This window comes from Abramis brama, assembly GCF_963993115.1.
Source record: "Abramis brama genome assembly, chromosome: 21".
NCBI lineage: Eukaryota > Metazoa > Chordata > Actinopteri > Cypriniformes > Leuciscidae > Abramis > Abramis brama.
In genome coordinates this window covers 17,279,767-17,298,862 of record NC_139983.1, presented here as the reverse complement: position 1 = coordinate 17,298,862, position 19,096 = coordinate 17,279,767, and the positions used below count along the sequence as shown (strand labels likewise).

The 19,096-nt window shown below is 38.1% G+C and overlaps 1 protein-coding gene across 1 annotated transcript; it reads left to right on the top strand.

Moving 5' to 3' along the window:
- The first annotated feature begins 1,384 nt into the window (after positions 1 to 1,384).
- Positions 1,385 to 18,718, top strand: ccdc6a (coiled-coil domain containing 6a). Its single transcript, XM_084097367.1, has 9 exons — positions 1,385 to 1,849; positions 2,880 to 3,029; positions 5,184 to 5,312; positions 5,687 to 5,790; positions 5,914 to 6,074; positions 10,048 to 10,204; positions 11,064 to 11,164; positions 12,294 to 12,415; positions 18,167 to 18,718. The coding sequence occupies exons 1-9, from the start codon at positions 1,550 to 1,552 to the stop codon at positions 18,344 to 18,346; spliced, it is 1,404 nt and encodes a 467-aa protein (XP_083953493.1). The 5' UTR covers positions 1,385 to 1,549; the 3' UTR covers positions 18,347 to 18,718.
- The last annotated feature ends 378 nt before the right edge of the window (positions 18,719 to 19,096 follow it).

Sequence of the window (19,096 nt, the reverse complement as noted above, 5' to 3'; positions counted from 1 at the left end):
AAAACAATATGAACTCTTTAAAAAATAAAAATATGTAAAGGATATATGCGTATATATGCGCCGATCTTCTAGAATAAAAGTCTCTTCTCCGCTTCAGCTTCACAAGATTTGCATAGAAACTACTTTGCAAAAGTCTCTGAATTGTTCGCCTCGTCTCTCAACCAACTCAGAAAACGATCAGTTCGAGTGTATACAAATATAAAATTCAAATAATTCATAACCACGCACGTACACCTGAAGTCGCACATCGAATATCAACACATTTATTGAAAAGTAACCAACTTAATATTAAACAGTTATTGTTATTATTATTATTGTTATTATCCGTGGAATTATTCTTGCCCAAAATCTGCATTAGCTGTTCACAATTGAGCAAATTAGCACCGACTTCGCAAGGCACTTAAAGTCTGGACTGTAGTCATGTCCACTGTCCAAAATGCGTGCAAAAAGGCATAAGGGGGGATAAATCGGACATCATCTTAATATATTATAAAGTCTAGAAAAATTTAATTTCCGCATGTAAACATAGAGCCAATCAGATTTCAGTATCACTGATGCGTCATCACATCGGTTAGTAGTAGGTGGTGAATAAAAGAAAATTAAAATTAATATAAAGCCCAGACTCGTGTGGGGAACTCCGAAACGGAAAAGCGTTATAGATAGAGAAGCTGCAAAGAAGTGCATATAGTTCTATATGCATATCTAAGGGTGAACTTGTATATTATGAAGACTGACATGGTAAGTCAAAGTCAAATAAGTTTATTGGTTTGTTGTTTTGTTTTTGTTCAACCCGTTAACTGGTTACATGACTGTAGCCTACTATATGTTTGACAACCAGAAAGTGTCACAATTTATTTATTTTTTTTTATAGTTAAAATTATTAGTGTGAAATGTTTTGCTTTTCAAGTGTGCTTCTATATGCATAAATGTTGTTATGTTTAATATTTTGCTATATACAGCAATGACATTTATTTTTAAGTGTCAGCATATTTTTTCTAGGCCACTATAACAGATTTTTACGTAAACTTTACACCATACAGTGGACACACCAATAAAAACACTTTCACAAATGAACAATACAGATGTGAGATATATAAAACAAAACAAAAAGCATTAGAATATAAAAAAATATATTCTTGTTTTGGTCGAGCCAGTGTTTAAAAACGGTTGAGTGAATGATTCAAAGATTCACTCACGATACACAAGAAGACTGCTCATTGCCATATGGCGTAATGATGTAACCCAATGTAAGGGCCGCTGACCAATCGAATTTGAACAAATCCTTTAGCAGAATGGATTAAAAAAAAATTGGAGTCACTGGGATGAAAAAAAAACCCAACAACAAAAAACACACTGTCCTCTCCACCACATGACGGCGCCACCCTCCCCATTCGCCTGCACTTTCAGCACGCCCAGTCATTTCTTGGACCGTTCCCTCTCCAGTCTAGTAGCCACACTTGCTCCATCCCTCTTTCTCCCTGGCCCCTGGAAACACACTTCCTCTCCATTGAAATCCGTCGCGAGCACTAGGTAACGAGCGCGCGACACCATGGCGGACAGCGCGAGCGAGAGCGATACGGACGGCGCGGGCAGCAGCAGCAGCTCCGCCACCCCGCAGTCCTCCTGCACCTCGGCGGCCGCCTCCAACACTACTACGACCACAACGACCACCGCCAGCAAAGCACAGGGCGTCGTGATCTCGCAGTCCCGACTGGAGGAGCTGACAAACCGACTCGCGTCACTGCAGCAGGAGAACAAAGTGCTGAAGATCGAGCTCGAGACGTTCAAGTTGAAGTGCAAAGCGCTGCAGGAGGAGAACCGCGACCTGCGCAAAGCTAGCGTCACCATCGTGAGTCAGCCCGTGTTTTTATCACTTTAATCTCCGCGGCACACCTGACAACACCATCACGGCATGCAAAGACGTCTGAGGCACATTATACACCACATTGGGGTGCCAAGTTAACTTGTTTGTGGGAAAATAAAAGAGTTTAAGGCCGCTAAACCTGCTAGCCTTCGAGCTAACTGTGAAAATATCCAACAAAAGCCTGATGGCACGTTCATAGTTTCAGTGAAAATGTTTATCACAGGCCAGCTTCTTAAAAATAGTTTAGATTTCAACATGGACTGATATAGCCTACAATGTATCTGTCTTTATGAATGTTTTTCGTCTCAACGTTGTTTTATATGGTTAGTAGTACTCTGCAGGTGTGTGTGTGTGTATACTGGCCACATAAGGCGTTTACTGATTTACCACAAGCTTAATTATCATCATGCATCTAATGCAGAACGTGTTTTTGCACGTCTGATACTTTGTGTTGAGCGAATGAGGTTGTCATCAGGACTTCATATTTGAGGCCTGTGTCAGGGTGGGAAGTTGGCACTCTGAATATTTGGCTCTAATGCGTCAACATCCTGAATGTGAATCAGACCATCTGCATTTTAGACAATGAGCCAAAACTCAAGTGTCACTATAGAAACAAACACCTATTTCCACTGCGTTTGCATTTTTGGCAATCTGTAATGGTGGAAATTGATAGTGGAATGTGTTTATTGTTGGTTGTGCATTTGTTTACTGTGTAAAATGCATTTCTGAATAATTCTTCTGGATTTATTGTGCAGAGTAGGTATTAAATGTCTCATTGTCAATACTAATAATTACTGTCTGAATGCCTATTTCCTTTGTAATCAGTATTTGTGATCTAAAATATGGTAAATATTAGTTTTGAAATCATGTTTCAAGATCAAATATTAATTACTTGGTTACAGAAGTATGTGGAAATATAATGTCAATTATTTTTCCAAGAGAAATCTTTAAGAATAATTGCCTTTTTCAAATGCATGAGTGTTTTTTTTTTTGTTTTTTTTTTTTTTTTCTGCAGCAAGCACGGGCAGAACAAGAGGAGGAGTTCATCTCCAACACTTTATTTAAGAAGATTCAGGCTCTGCAGAAAGAGAAGGAGACACTCGCTGTCAACTATGAGAAAGAAGAGGAGTTCCTCACCAATGACTTGTCCCGGAAGCTCATGCAGGTGAGAAACTCTAGAAGGAATGAGCCCATCAGTGGCGTTTGAGGTCATGGGTGGGAAATTTGATCGCTTGCCCTTAGAATCATCCCCTAAAGGTAACTTTCACATTGAGATACAGTGAGACACCCATTTCAAAGTTATTGTTCAGCGGCAACCAAAATAACCTGCTGAACAATAGCTCATTAAATCGTGTGAGAGATTATTTTGGTGTTGTGGCCATTAGTCAGACTGAATCTGGCTCTTCTTAGCTGAGACCAGATGACTGTTTATGGTGCGTGTGTTTAGTAGGTGTGTTGTATTGTGTGGAGGAGTAAAGAGAGATTATGGAACTAGTGTGCATATACAGTTGGTGTGATTCATTAATATTTACACTACAATATAAGTATCTTATGCTTACCAAGGCTGAATAGCTGTTTTCCTTTTTTAAATATATTTTAAAATGTGTTTCTTCAGTGTCACATGAACCTCCAGATTCATTTAAATATGCTGTTTGGGTGTTTAAGAAAACAGTTGTGCTGCTTAATATTTTCGTGGATATCATGATATTGTTATAATAGAAAGAATAGAAAGTTCAGAAGAACAGCAATTATTTGAAATATAAATCTTCTGTAACATTATAAATGTCTTATTGATTGCTGTTTGATCAATTTAATGCATTTCTTGCTGAATAAAATTATTAATTTCTTTCAAAAACAAATCTTACTGACCTCAAATTTTGAATGGGACTAGTGATATAAATATAATATATGCAGACATGGCTCAACAATGAAAGGTTGGCCCAGTATGGAAGAGTTTTGGACCAGTCGTTAGAATCCAGTGCTGTGTAATCAGTACATTTTATGCTCATTGATTGTGTTTATTTTTAATGGTTTGCAAACATTTGTTTTTCTGTGGTGGATTGGATTTGGAACACTGTTGCAGATTCTTCTGGTTAAAATGTGTTGCAGTGGTAAACTGCATGGTATATTCTAGGGCTGCCTCCTAATAGTCGACTAAACGTTAGTCGACAAGAAGAGGCTTGGTCGACTAAATTTTAATCAGTGGATTAGTACTAACAGAAAAAAAATCCACAGGAATTGGCAAAGTCATGCAGTGACAGATCGCTAACATGGCTGGTCCATGCGGTAATATGTCGGACAGGAAAAAAAAATAAAAAACTTTCGAGAGGGTAAAGAATGACCACAAAAAGGTGAAGTGCAACCTGAAACATGATTGATTTAAAACATAAGTAGTGTAAAGTAAGCCACTTTACATGGCCGCTCGATAAATGTGTGCTAATAATTAGGTGAATAGCCGCGTGGAAGCTAAATTAGTACCGCGCTTACCGCACGACATGTTTAACTTAACTTCCACGTCCACGCCATCGGAGCGCATCTTCTCAAAGGCCAGTGTTACGGCTTCTCCCCGACAATGTGGACATTAGAAAGTAACTCGTATTCCTTACTCATAATGTAAAGACGATGGAGATTAGAGGATGGAGATCAGTGATTGGCCATATTGTAGTGTTTCAGTTTGCTGGTATACATTTTTATTTATTTATTCGTTTTTATATAATGTATATTTATTTTGTTTTTGTTCAGACTTCTGAGTTTTCATTTGATGTTAAGGCTACTTGTTCATTGACCTTATTATGTTTGCACTGATATTTCTCTTTTAAGGGTTTCAGTTTGCTGTATATTTATATTTATTTATAATTTATATTTAAGTCCTACATTTTGTTTTTTTAAGATAAAGCTGTTATTTATAGGTTATTTTTTGTTTGCGTTCTCATCTCTGACAAATTCATGCAATGTTTGCAGCAAGCTTTATGCGATAGCGTGCTGGAACATTTCATTTATATTTTAAATACTCATTATTATGGTTGAGTATTTCTCCCCCGACTGATCGACTAATGGCTTAAATGAACGACTAGCTGACGACTTGGAAAATCTTTAGTCGGGGACAGCCCTAGTATATTTGCAACACTAGTAACTATGCATGAGTGTTCAAGATAGTTACCATGAACAATGAGTTATCATGGTAAGGACATCAGGGTAAAATGTGACAATATAACAAGCATAACTGCTTTGCATCACAGGCTTTGCCCATCATGTTTAGATTCAGGACTGTGTTGCATCTTTTTTTACTTTTTTCTCTTATACGGTCTTTCGTTTTCAGCTTCAGCATGAAAAGGCAGAGTTGGAGCAGCATTTGGAGCAGGAGCAGGAGTTCCAGGTCAATAAACTGATGAAGAAGATCAAAAAACTGGAGAACGACACCATCACCAAACAGCTCACTCTAGAGCAGGTACCTTCTTCAAACAACTTGCTGTAGAACAAGATAGTCTCTAAACCACTCATTCTTGACTGGCCACCATCTATTGCACAGACGATTTTTCAGATCAATTGGTCTAAACCAGTTGCGCTTTCAAAACAGAACAGGTGCTTCCAATAACCTCGTTTTTTTTTTTTTGTTAGCTTAGGCATCTGCCAGTACCTGGCTCTGGAACACGCATTCAGCAATCTTCTCGGATTAGAACAGGTTATTCAGGAACAAACACATCATTTGTACTTTCAGAAAGTCCCACGATTATTATTGTGGCCCAACATTTTTCCTTAAGACCATGCATTGTATTGTTAAAATGCCATATTGTTTTATTAATTCACATGTAATGTGTGCAGCTCCGGCGTGAGAAGATTGATCTGGAAAACACTCTGGAACAGGAACAGGAGGCACTGGTCAACCGGCTTTGGAAGCGCATGGACAAACTTGAGGCAGAGAAAAGGTAATGTCCCTTGTAATGTGGTCTTTTTTTCTTTTTCTTAGTGCTTTTTTACATCAGTAAAAAAAAAACTTTGTATGTCTAAGCACACATTTCACAATTTTACCTCTTCATTCTGATTGGCAGGATTTTGCAGGAGAAGCTTGACCAGCCAGTGTCAGCCCCTCCCTCTCCACGTGAAGTTTCCATGGAGATTGACTCTCCCGAGAACATGATGCGGCACATCCGCTTCCTGAAGAGTGAAGTGGAGAGGCTGAAGCGCAGCCTCCGCACTACAGAACTACAGCGTGAGTCCTTGTCTCATTACGCACTCCTGCACCAACACAGTCTTTCTGCCATCATACTCAACCAGAGGAAAACAAATTGCACTGCAAATTTGGATACATTAGCTCATGGTATATTCATACTAAATAGAATTCCAGATTAGGATAAGTATGTTCCAATATAGTACAGTGGAAATAGTACAGTAAAAGATACCCAGATGGTATTGCCAGATTGTTGAGCTAATATTTGCATGTAAATATAAACAGATGCAAATATTAATAGTATGTCAGTGAGGTTTTAAAGTGCAATTTTATGTTGTGGTGTACTAGTGTTGTCAAAAATATTGATATTTTGATATATATCGATACGGAAATATCTGAAACAGTTCCAATACTTATTTTCTGCCGTATTAATACGCCAATACCAGCTGTGCTGTTTCACTCTCTCTTCTCTCTGACTATGAATTTACAGTTTGACACACTTGCCTTTTGTCACTCACTCGTCTCATTCGCTCTGGTTGAATAGTGCCGGTATTAGTCATAATTTTACTAATTCCTGCAGGTTTCGCATTCACATCAAGAGAATGCGCACCACTTATCTATATGTAAGTGGCGCACACATAAAGCCGCCTCTCAAACAGCTTGTGAGTACCAAATTGAGTTGTTTTTCGTGGCGTATTGGGCTTAAACAGTCAAAAGTTGCGTTTCCACCGAAATTACCCGGAACAATTTGTCCCAGGAACTTTTTTCACCCCAGACCGGTTGCTTTCTGCGTTTACACCGCGGTCTAAAGTACCGGGAAGGTAAACTGCGCGCAACTGCTCCTCCCAGTCTGTGACGGACAGTAATCAGTTTTGAGCGCCACATTTATACTAAGTATGGAGGAGATTCAAACTGTGCTGCAGTTATGTATTGGTTTACTAACGAGGTAATTAACAAAACAAAATAGACGAGCACTGATACTAAAGCGTGTTCAGAAAACTCGTATGCGTATAAAATTAGACAACGTATGTTTTCAGTTATTGTGAGATGCCTGGGACGAACGCACAAAAATTTCCTCTTTCGCAAATACGCTTAAAAAAAGCCTGAACCCAGTCTATCAATCATAAATAGTGACAGTCTTGTAAATAGTTGTTTGTTACTAACCTCAAAGCGCTATTTCAATCCTGTTAATAGTAAATTTATAACATGGTTTGGAGTGCCTTGCAATAGATGACAATGTGTAAACATAATGACTTAATAATAAAAGCTGTGGCAGAAAAGAGACGAGCACTGATAAAGCGTGTTCAGTAAGCTCGTAATGCTAACGTTAGATATAAAATTTTTGTATGTTATCAGCTATTGCAGACATTGACCGTGAGATGGCTGGGACGAACGCGCAGAAAGTTTCCTCTTCCACAAAATAAAGCCTGAAACTCGTCGCCAGTCCACCAGTTTTTTTAAATTAAATTCCATATTTGCAGACAGACAACTCTTACTGCATGAAGCCACGACACGAACCGCAATAGATTTTTTAAAAAGGGAGGTTAAAAATAAATAAAATGCTGCGTGGAGTCATCCAACCAAAATGCGGCGTGAACACAACCAATCAGCTTGTGCAGCGCACAAGTCCCATCCCTGAAAGTTCCTGAACTTTGAAAAAGTACTACCTCGTGAGCAGGGACTATCGGAGGGGGAAATATTTACCCGGAACTTCATTTAGACCCTGGTTCCTGCGGTGTAAACACATCGAGTACCAGCCCAAAGTTCCTAGTTCCTGGGGAAAGTTCCTGTGGTGGAAACGCGGCTATATACACACAACATTGTCAAAATACCCGTCTTGGCAAGTATTCAGGTAAACACAGTCAGTTTTGGTATGCAAATAGTTGAGAGAGATAGCGCATGTTGTGTAACAGTATATTGGATCCGTGCATACGCTCTTAAAGTGACATCAGCCTAATAAACCTGCTGCTGTCTGTCATGTTCATCAATTAGGGCTGGGTATCGAGTTCGATACTTTTTAGGTACTGACCAGATTGCCTCTACTATCGAGTATCGAAACATTGCTTGTTGTTCGATAACAAATTTTGATACCTAAGGGGTTAATCTCATCAACGTCAGTGATTGGCTCACACGTGAGGCTATAGTGTGTAAGTGTCCCAACCCCCATAGATGTAAAAGATGTGGAAAAGATCAAAAGTGTGGCTACATTTCACCAGGCTCAATGCCAACAGGCCGCGATGCAATATTTGCGACATGATGATTGCTGCCAAAGGATGTGGGACCAACAATTAATTTAATTTCCGGGGTGGAAAGTCAAGCAGGCAACACATGAATTCAAATTTTAACAGAGATTTATTATATATATGCAACAAACGAAGAAACGGTCTCCACCGGAGACAGTCAGGAGACAGCCAACACAACAACAGGGACATGCAATAATTGTTTATCTAAGGCGCACCGTCCTTCCCCGACACCCGCGGCTTCCACAGTGGATCGCGGCAGCACCACCCAGCACACGCGGTGACACGCCGCCAACCCGATTCGACAGTCAATCACAGCACAGCACACACTGACACGATGCCAACACGATTAGACTCCCCTCTCTCCCTCACTCCAGCCCTGAGGGCTTTATCCCTACAGCTGATTAGCAGCAACCAGCCGCAGCTGCGAGATTGATACCTGCAGATAACTGATAACTGATATCACAGCACCGGCACATACCTAGAGAGAGAAAGAGAGAGAGAGAAACACAAGCACAAGAAAAAACAAAAACAGGGACTACAAATAATAACCCCAATACAGGACCTTATGGGACGTAGCAACCGGCAACACGACAAATCTGATGAAGCACTTTTTTGCATTGGTTCTTTTTTACAGACTCAAAGACTACTAGTCTCTGAGTCTGTAAAAAAAAGTCAATCTGAAAAAAATAAAACCAAAGTTTTTTGAGATAATGTAATCTTGTTAAAAATGGATTTCATAAAATTGGTATCGAAAAAAGTATCGTTCAGGAACCGTTATCAAAGTCAAGGTATCGGTATCAAATTTTTCCGAATGATACCCAGCCCTACACAAAAGACAAAGAAAATCGCTCGCTGCTCTTGTACCTTTAATCATAAGCATTAATCTGTATTTAATTTTTACAATGAAGACTATACAGTGTTATTTTTGTTTTTTGTTTTTTACATTTTATTTCTTTATTTAATTTCTGTAGTTTCTTGCCTGAAAACTAGCCAACTGTTAGACCCACCTGAAAAACGTAATGCTGTTTTTCATTTGTCTCTTTATTTTAATCGATTTATTTGTGCTATTGTTTGCAGTTTGTTTTAGTTCTTATTTTATTACCAATTGTTTTCTTTCTTTTTTCCTTATTGAAGTTAGAAATTCCAGTATCGTGACAACACTATGGTGTACTCTTGTATACTGACCAGTGAATTACATGGTTTTACTTTTGTAGTACAGATTGGGATGCAACCTTAGCTTGTGACAGTGCAGTGAGTTGCACACAGTTGTTTTATTCTTAGCTTGAATACTTTTTTGAATTGTGTTATGGCCACTAGAGGGAGACATCTGCATTGTAAGACAACCATAGCTTACTTCTAGCTCATGGTATCGCACCCATTAAAGGGTGTGTGTGTTTGAAAACTATTTTAATTATTTAAAGATATTAACTTAATTTTAATTTATTGAGACTATAAGTGGACTTCAAGCAATGAAAATTTTCATTTTTTATTTTAATCATTTTTCTATTTTAATATTTTTATATATAAATTATAAAATTAGCTGCACTGTAAATGTATGCTGATTTTATCATTTATAATGAATAAAAAAGAGAAAAACTTTAATTGAATAGTTAGCATGACTAAGTATTTTCTTAGTATTTGAAAGTTTAAAATTATGATCATGTAATCATGTATTTTGAAAATGATTCAAGGAGCATCTTCTTCATCTTCAGTTTATTACAGTTTGTATATCTTTGTAACATTTGTTTGTTTTCCATCATCACTCCCTCCAGACACAGAGAAGCGGGCTCAGTACATTGAGGAGGAAAGGCAGATGAGGGAAGAGAACATCCGTCTTCAGAGGAAACTCCAGAGAGAAATGGAGAGAAGAGAGGCGCTGTGTAGACAACTGTCAGAGAGCGAGAGCAGCCTTGAGATGGATGATGAGAGGTGCATTGAACACATACAGAAAATCATAATCTTATCTATATACAATGTTTTTGTCGGTCTGAATATGATATATTAAAATATGAAAATAACCGGACATGTCTTTCTTAACGTAGAACGTAGGGCTGTGTTTCCCGAAAGCATCATGAGCTAAGTTGATCATAAGCCGCGTTTCCACCGAAATTACCCGGAACAGTTTGTCCCAGGAACTTTTTTCCCCCAGACCTGTTGCTAGCCGGGTTTCCACCACGGTCTACAGTACCGTGAAGATTAGGCAAATAGTCCGGTGATGTAGGACTGCGCACGACTTTACAATTCCCAGTGGATTTCATCCTCTGAATTTAAGCTTAATAAAGCCTGAACCTCGTCGTTGGTCCAATACAGTGGAGTATTTTTTAAACTCCATTGTTGATTCGAATAGCAGACGACTGTTACTGCACGCAACGCAACAGATGGTGGTTGAAATAAAATGCTGCATGGAGTCAACCAATCAAAATGCGGCATGAACTCAACCAATCAGCATGTTCAGCGCCCAAGTCCCATCCCTGAAAGTTCCTGAACTTTGAAAAAGTACTACCTCGTGAGCAGGGACTTTCGGAGGGGGGAATTACCTGGAACTTCATTTAGACCCTGGTTCCTGCGGTGTAAACACACCGAGTACCACCCTGCGGTGGAAACACACCAAGTACCACCCTGCGGTGGAAACGTGGCTATAGAGACCATTGGTTGCAATAGTTCTATGATCTATTTAGGCTTATGATGCTTTTGGGAATCACAGCCTTGGCTACGTTTAAACCTTGGAAATTGCATCTTAGTTGTATTGAATCTCTCTCTCTCTCTCTCTCTCTCTCTCTCTCTCTAGATATTTTAATGAGATGTCTGCTCAGGGACTGAGAGCTCGTACGGTGTCCAGCCCAATCCCCTACACCCCCTCTCCTTCCTCCAGCCGCCCCATCTCCCCTGGTATGTGTCCACACAGTTAGCTTTGTAAATGTATCACTCTTTAATAGCAGAATATACAGTACTGTTCAAAAGTTTGGTGTCAGTAAGATTTTTTTTTAAAGGAATTAATACTTTTAGCAAGAATGACGCATTAAATGAATCAAAAGTGACAGTAAAAAAAGCTGTTCTTTGTCGTCATCAGGAGTAAATTACATTTTAAACAATTAAAATAGAAAACCGTTATCTTAAATTGTAATAATATTGCACAATATTAGTTACTTATACTTTTATATTTTTTATTTACTAGTTATACTTGTATTTCTGATACAAATAAATGCAGCCTTGATGAGCACAAGAAACTTCTTTAAAAACTGGTACAGACTGGTACAGAGTATGTGCTTTGTCTTTAAAATCCACATTTTAACACTCAAGGCATCATGTTTTTGATGGAGTGTTAATTATTATACAAGTTTTACTGTGCTGTGATGTGAAGGTATAATAGGTCAAAGACTTGCTTTCATTCCCATTCTGAGAACAAGCTGATGAATGACCTTTGAGGACTTCAAACAAGATTCTTTCAGACCGATGCTGCAATGTTTATGGGTGGTACATTTGCTTTGCATATATTGCAGGTATTGATAAACACAAAATAGATTAACTAGATAATAAATTAAAACAATCTTTAATAAGATAAAAAAAAAGTACCCAATGAACAAGTATATCAAGTTATGTAAATCAAAATTGTTTGTTGTTCAAATGACCAAAGATCCATGTCAATAAGGAGTGCAACATTAACGGGTTGCATCATGTAAAAAAAACAAACATGTTTGCTTACATATGCATGATGGAAAGTATAACAGTGCACATTTAAAGGCGTGAAAGCCATTTTTTATATTCTATTGCTGGTTTATAGTCTTCTTTTATTAGGTTCCGTTGAAAAAGGAGTCCAGTTATTTATACATTTTCCCATGATCCCAGAGGAGTGGTAAGACTGCAAGAGCTATTTATATTTGTTCTGCATACTGTCAGTATGGTGGGCCAGGTTTCATAGTTTTTTGGATATATTGGCACATTACATAGATGTGACAAAAAACAGCTGTATAAAGGATCTCACTAAAACTGATTCGCAGACGCTGTTTTTTCATTCCAGGTTTGTCTTACGCTAGTCACACGGTTGGTTTCACCCCTCCAGCCACGCTGAGCCGAGCACCACTCCCCCACTACACATCTCCCGGGCTACACATCCACCCAGGACCCTCACACGCTGTACAGGTGCGTGTACACTATATGCACATGTCCAGCATCTCTATCAGTGTGTTTGTGTGTGTGTGTGTATGTATATATATATATATATATATATATATATATATATATATATATATATATATATATATATATATATATATATATATATATATATATATATATATATTGCACAAGCTCATGTCGATGAGCAGCAAGATGTTACTTTTCATGCAGGAAGTAGTGTGTATCATGGATGGCCTGTTTTCAGTTAATATCCGTCGTAACACCATTCAGTTGAATTGCTAACAGGACATTAGATGACTCATCCTAGAATCACCTGGTAACACTCGACCCCAGAATGCTCTTCCTCATCCCCTTTGTATGTTTAAGTTAATATAGACCAGTTCTGGGAATCCTCAGCCATCTAAATAAGATAAAGCACAAAAGCAGCATTCTCTTTTTCTCTTGCATCTCCTCCCTTGCCTCCCTTTGCAGTGTATTCTGACCTTTTAGATGGAGAGATAGCAGGGAGTCCCTTCAATAGAGATTCTAGTACACCACACAAAACCTTTGTTCTTATCAATCACAATCCCAAAGGTGCCATGGCACTTGTATTATGTAACTGAGATATTCATTTGTATTATAATGCAGAAACCCTGATAAGATATCAAACTCACTGAACAAAGACATCCACAATGTTTTTGTACATAGACGTACCTACAGTATCACTAGTGATGATGGACTACATTTTTTAATTTAAATTTAAATTGAATTGTAAGAATTTTTTTTGATGTTAAACACACCCATTCAGTCTGTTTTTTTCACCATTTCATTTCACTTTACCCAAGGAACATAAAAAAAGAGTATGTTGATGAAATGACATGTTTTATTCTTTGATCTTGCCTCTGGTTTTGCTGAGATTAAATATTGACTAGGCCATCCTTAAAAATATTTTGGTTTGCAGTAACAGCAAAAAAAAAGAAAAAAAGGGTCGGTAGGTAGGTCTATATTTTTATATATATATAAAAAAATATATATAAAAAAGTATATTTTTTTTATAAAAATAAATAAAAATCGGGGTTCGGGGGGGAGAACATTTTTCACCGATGTCTAGGGGCTGTTCACACCAGGCCACTTCATGCGTTTTCTCAGATCGGATTGCAATCTGATTTATCAAAACGATTCCATTTACACCTGGTTACATATACAAATGTGTGTTGTTGGTTTTTTTGCGGATATAAATCCGATCTTCAATTCCCGCTATATGCAGATTTAATGGAGTGCACGTCACCGAAAGCAACAGTTATGATACATTATTTTATTGATCATCAGCTAAAATTTCTGAATCAAAGCCCGCAATAAGAGAAAGCGGAAACAGCCCTGGTAAGATCATTTTTGTTTCTTTACATTTAATGAAGATGATTGTGTGTTAAGCGTCTGCGACTTAAGCCCTATTCGCACGGGATTAGTATTACCCCTGGACCTCTGTAATTAAGAAATTACCCCCTGACGTCTGTGTTTTTGGTGGCTCATTCACACGGGCAAATAAATGTTCGTAATTCCCTCGAGTTTACGGACTTTACAGCGTGCGCCCACCCATTCACACTTCACTAGCTGAACGTGCTGAAACGAAGATCGCGCTGCAGTATTGCAATTCAAAAAAAGAACCAATTTATTAGAGAAATATATCATATATATTATAGAATATCATATTATTGTATAAATATATAATACATCTTCTTTTTCTTTTATTCTTTGTCCATATTTACAACAAGCCTGCCTGAAGAAGGTATTATAAATACCGAAACGTCGCGATAGGCTTGTTTTTCTATTCATTTTATTTGGTTTAACGTTATTTCATTTTATATAATTTTTACTCTTTCACACTTTGATTTCTTGAGATACTTACAGGATGGACGTCTTAGGCCGTGTGAGACAAAGAAATGCTCCACGATACAGACTACTAAGTTACACTACCACAAAAAGCGTCCAAAGTTTCCAAAAGAGCTTCCATGTTGCGCCAAAATACTTAATTTGACGTTTCCATGACAACGGTCCGAGTTGAGCTTCCGGATCACGTCTTTACTGTAGTTTGTTTTCTCTTTTGCAGCACTTCATAGTTTTTATTGGAGAAAAACTATAATCGGATTGGAGTAGAGCATATCGAGAGATTTTATTGTTAATATAGTTTTAATACAGACGTAAAATGGACTGTTAAACGGCCCATAATTTATTACGTTCTTTAGGAAACGATAGGCTCACAGAAAAACAGCCCAAATCACAGACATTGGGATTCGCACGGGACTGGTATTATCAGAGGACCCCTGTGTTGACCGAAATACGGTAGGTAATTTTCGGGGGAATTTTTACAGACATTTTTACAGACATGGCAGATTCGCGCGGGATAAAAATCACAGACGACCTCTGCGATTATTACAAATTACCGGAGGTCCCTATGTAATACTAATCCCGTGCGAATAGGGCTTTACTTTCACTTTGATTTGCGATAGCACGTTGATGCTCAGCTTCTCATCTGCGGCGATACGTGTTGCAGTAGCGTCGTCATATCTGACTAAAACATGACATATAGCCTATAACACGCTTTCATATGTTTATTTTTTAATAAACCATATTCAACAACATATAAAAATGAAATAATCTTTAGAGTAAAGCCGCAGCCATCATTACCAAGCGCGAACCATTGACAGTGAATGAAACGAAGCGAACTTAGCCTACAGGCCGTAGTGTGACATGCGTTAACCAATGGTGTAAACATAATCATAGATGACGCGCCACGGGTTTTTATTTAAAAGAAAGAACGTAGCTTATGTTTGTATGTAGGTCTAGGCAATTTATATTCACAATGCTTAATAACTAATATTATTTTATTGCATTTGTATTAGTTGTTTGAAGAGTTAAAAAAAAAAAATCGGTCGGTCTTAACGCATTTTACAACCGGCAAGTCGGTCGGACTAAAAGGGGAAAAAAATTAATAATTGGGTCGGTACTAAATTGACAGGGTCGGTCGGGTAACGGCAAACAAGAATATTTTTAAGGATGGCCTTATCTTGGGTAAAAGCACAGCTTTATTCCCCACACTAAAAAAGTGAAATGGCAGTAATGTTTGGTAAAGTCAGACAAAGTGGTTTAAAAATTACTTTGAATATTTTTTCTATATGTGTGTCAGAACCAGGTTCATGCCAGCTGAGACGAGACCTAGACATTCTTTATCACTTTCTGTCATTCATGGCAGCAGAATAATTGATTTCCAAATAAAAGGGCTGCATGTAAACATTTCTTATTATTATCAATGTTGAAAACAGTTGTGCTGCTTAATATTTTTGTGGAACCTGATTTTTCAGGATTCTTTGATGAGGAGAATGTTAAAAAGATAGCATTTATTTGAAATAGAAATCTTTTATACATTTTTATTTTATTTAAATAAATGTCTTTACTGCCACTTTTGATCAATTTAGTGTATCCATGCCGAATCAAAGTTTGAAATTTTTCTTTAAAAAAACAAACTTCCTGACCCCAGATTTTTGAACGGAAGTGTATATTGCCTTTTCAAGCTGTTTAGTATCATTTGAGATAAATGACAGGTGCAACGTAGATTTAATGTGTCACTTTATCAGGTTAATGTTAGCTAGCAGATAAATAAGTTATCTATAAATGTACAGCAGTGAAGTAACCAATTTAACCGGTCTCAGTTTCAGCTCATGAATGTTCCGCAACACCCTTTGGATATTGTCCAGTTGAGCGGAGGCCAACAATGTAAGATTAGCCTGGTTGCAGCAGCAATTAGTCATCATGTTTATGTCTGTTGCACAAAAATGACCCCTCTATGTACCAGCAAAGACTTTTGATGAAGTGACTGACTAGGTAAATAACCTCACCATCCCTTAATGGGATGGCTCATTGCAAGCTTTAACATAGCAATCTAAATAACCAAAAACATCAACAATAAGAAGCAAGAACTTATGTTTAATAAGACTTCATCCGAGTGCTCGTCCTTTTAACAAAACTCCTTTGTAAACAATTTAAATATTCTAGGTAATACTTCTGAGGTAGGTTATCAAGATAAATAAAAATAAAAATATGTTTGTGTGTGGTTTTTTTGCAGTAGTATTAGCAATCTTTCAGTAAATCCAGTCACTTGATCAACATTCCTTGTACTTTTCAACAGATATGGTCTGGTATGAGAGCTGAACTGATTTGGTTATGTAATGAAGAATTTGATCTTCTTACTACATGGATGATCACCTCAGGCTTTCGAAGAATATTTAGTGACATGTTTGGATTAGCATTATTTTTGCTTCTTTTTACTTTCCCAATACCCATTTGAACATAGTGGATTATATTTTCTTGTTGGGAAGCTGTTGGCTATAGCAACAGTGATCTGTTTGTTTTAGCGAAGAGCGGTTGGCTCACTTTCATGTCCCGCGGTGCCATGAAAAAGTCAGCTTGTTTTGATAAACCAAGGAGTGACAGCAGAGCCAGACTCCTCCAACACACTCAGAGGGGTCACATTTGCACTTTCACACTCTGTTTTCACATGTAAACACTCATGTGTCAAATAAACTAGAGGTGATGATACCAATGCACATTCTATGTGTAAGAGTTTTAGTGTTAATTTTAGCAAAAGCGTGACCGCAATTGTCAGAAACTGTTGAAATGTTTGAATAACTTATGAGTTACTTTTAATATTGTGAATTTAAAATTAAAATATGTATTCTATTTTAATATATTTTAAAGTCCCCCTGCAGTCAACAATTTTATCCTTTAAAGGTAGGGTAGGCAGTGATTTTTCATAAACACTTTTTGTTATACTGGTTGAAACTCTTCAAATCCTTATAGCAATCAATAATAGAAGTGGTCTAATGTACATATATCTTCTGTGGAATATTCGTCCAATAATTCAGTCTGAATGCAATGATTGGATGTCCTACCTGCCTGTCAGCGTATGTATTTGCATACCTCCATGCAACCCTGCTCGCACAGACATCACACGCCGTCAGCGTGTTCCTTAAAGCTATATAGAGTTGTAGACAGACAGTCACAGAGCGCAGCAAACAAACAGCAGCCCCCTTTTACAGTTCCTCCTGAACCAAAACAACAAGTTTATGCTGCGTTCAGGCTATGCCGTAATTACAAGATTACCCATGAACCCATGTACAAAATTACAAGAACCCAATAGAACCCATGACGTTCTACTCTGAGCTGTTCACATCCTCGGACTCGAATTGTGCATTTCTATTGCAACGCTATCAACGCCGAAATTAATCTGCAGCTGACAGGTTGTACAAGTCAGAGCTCTTTAGGTTGTTGATGTTGGAAATATTGGTTTAATTCAGCCATAGATGTTTGAACTAGAAACTAAGAACTAGAACTAGAGTCGTTTACAAGTGTATGTATCAGAATGGTAATGCGTTTTATGTATCGCTCCCTACAATGTCGGACACATAGCAGTAATTGATATGATTAGCCTTTGGCTTGACTACGTTATCAATCAGCCAGTAATGTGTTGTGTATATTACACAAACCATGTTCCCGTTCATCATCTCCGAGTCAAACAGCTGCCTTCTAAAAATCAGTATCCTTAGAAATGCTATAGAATAGATTTTTTTCCCCCCTCTAAAATATATAATTTTTTTGTAACATTATATGTCTTTGCTGAATAAAAGTATTAATTAAAAAAAAAATTACATTAATGACCCTGTACTTTTGACCAGTATCATCACATTATGAGCTTGTCTTTTATTTCCTTCCCACATACAGAGGCCATCCCCAAGGAGGAGCACCAGCCCAGATAAGTTCAAGCGGCCAACGCCGCCTCCCTCCCCGAACACACACTCTGGAGCACAGCACCCTCCTCCTCCTCCGCCCCCCGCACAGCCGATGGTTCAGTCCGGCACCTCCCACTCTGTGACATCACAGAATCCCCCCTCTCAGCCTTAATGCATGCACCATGCGCTACCTTAAGCTAGGCTGCTCCCAAGCTAGGCTATACTACTACTATAATGATAACAACTCAGTGATCCTCCACTGGGCAAGGTTGGAAGGGTTTTGGAGCGGATATGGAATTAGAGGACAGTTGAACTGGGGAACCAAAGGAATGGGAATGTGAAAAGGGAGAATGTGTAGATGCTTGGCCGACTGACAGATCCATAACCACCCCCATGCCGTTAAATTTCGTTATTCTTACCATTTTTTGTTTTTTGTGTGTGTGTGTCAAGTGATCAAGCTGGCTCAGGAAACAATTGGGAAAGGTTTAGAAGATTGTACGAGAGGGTTGTCAGCTGCGAATGTCTGCATTTTGTTTGTGGAAAATCTTTCCCATGCCCCCATTTAATCTTAATTGTTTTAAAAGATTGACTGTTATGTCGAATCAAAATTCTACATTTAATAAACAACTGAATTGCTCGATTGGATAAATCCTTCCTCTCAAATGACTCTCTTCACAAAGGTTGAAAAAGAACTGAATCCCAGCACATTTGCCGTGGGGGCGGCAGTAAAATGTTTTGTTTTTTCTTTTGTTTTATTGTCTGTTTGTTTTAGGCCGTTTTTGTTTGTAAAACAGATGTGTGTGTCTCTCGTTGGCAGCGTGTAGATGGTAAAGAAGACAGACTGAAATGTACTGAATCAGCACTTGTTGCCTCTCTGCGTGTGTATTATAGTGGGATTATAGTGTTTGTGTGTGCGGGTGTT

Bases quoted from the DNA above. Each gene is read 5' to 3' on its own strand.
- ccdc6a (XM_084097367.1), top strand. From the start codon at position 1,550: ATGGCGGACAGCGCGAGCGAGAGCGATACGGACGGCGCGGGCAGCAGC. The intron at 5,791-5,913 runs GTAATGTCCCTT...TCTGATTGGCAG, and splicing joins AAACTTGAGGCAGAGAAAAG to GATTTTGCAGGAGAAGCTTG. The intron at 11,165-12,293 runs GTATGTGTCCAC...TTTTCATTCCAG, and splicing joins CAGCCGCCCCATCTCCCCTG to GTTTGTCTTACGCTAGTCAC.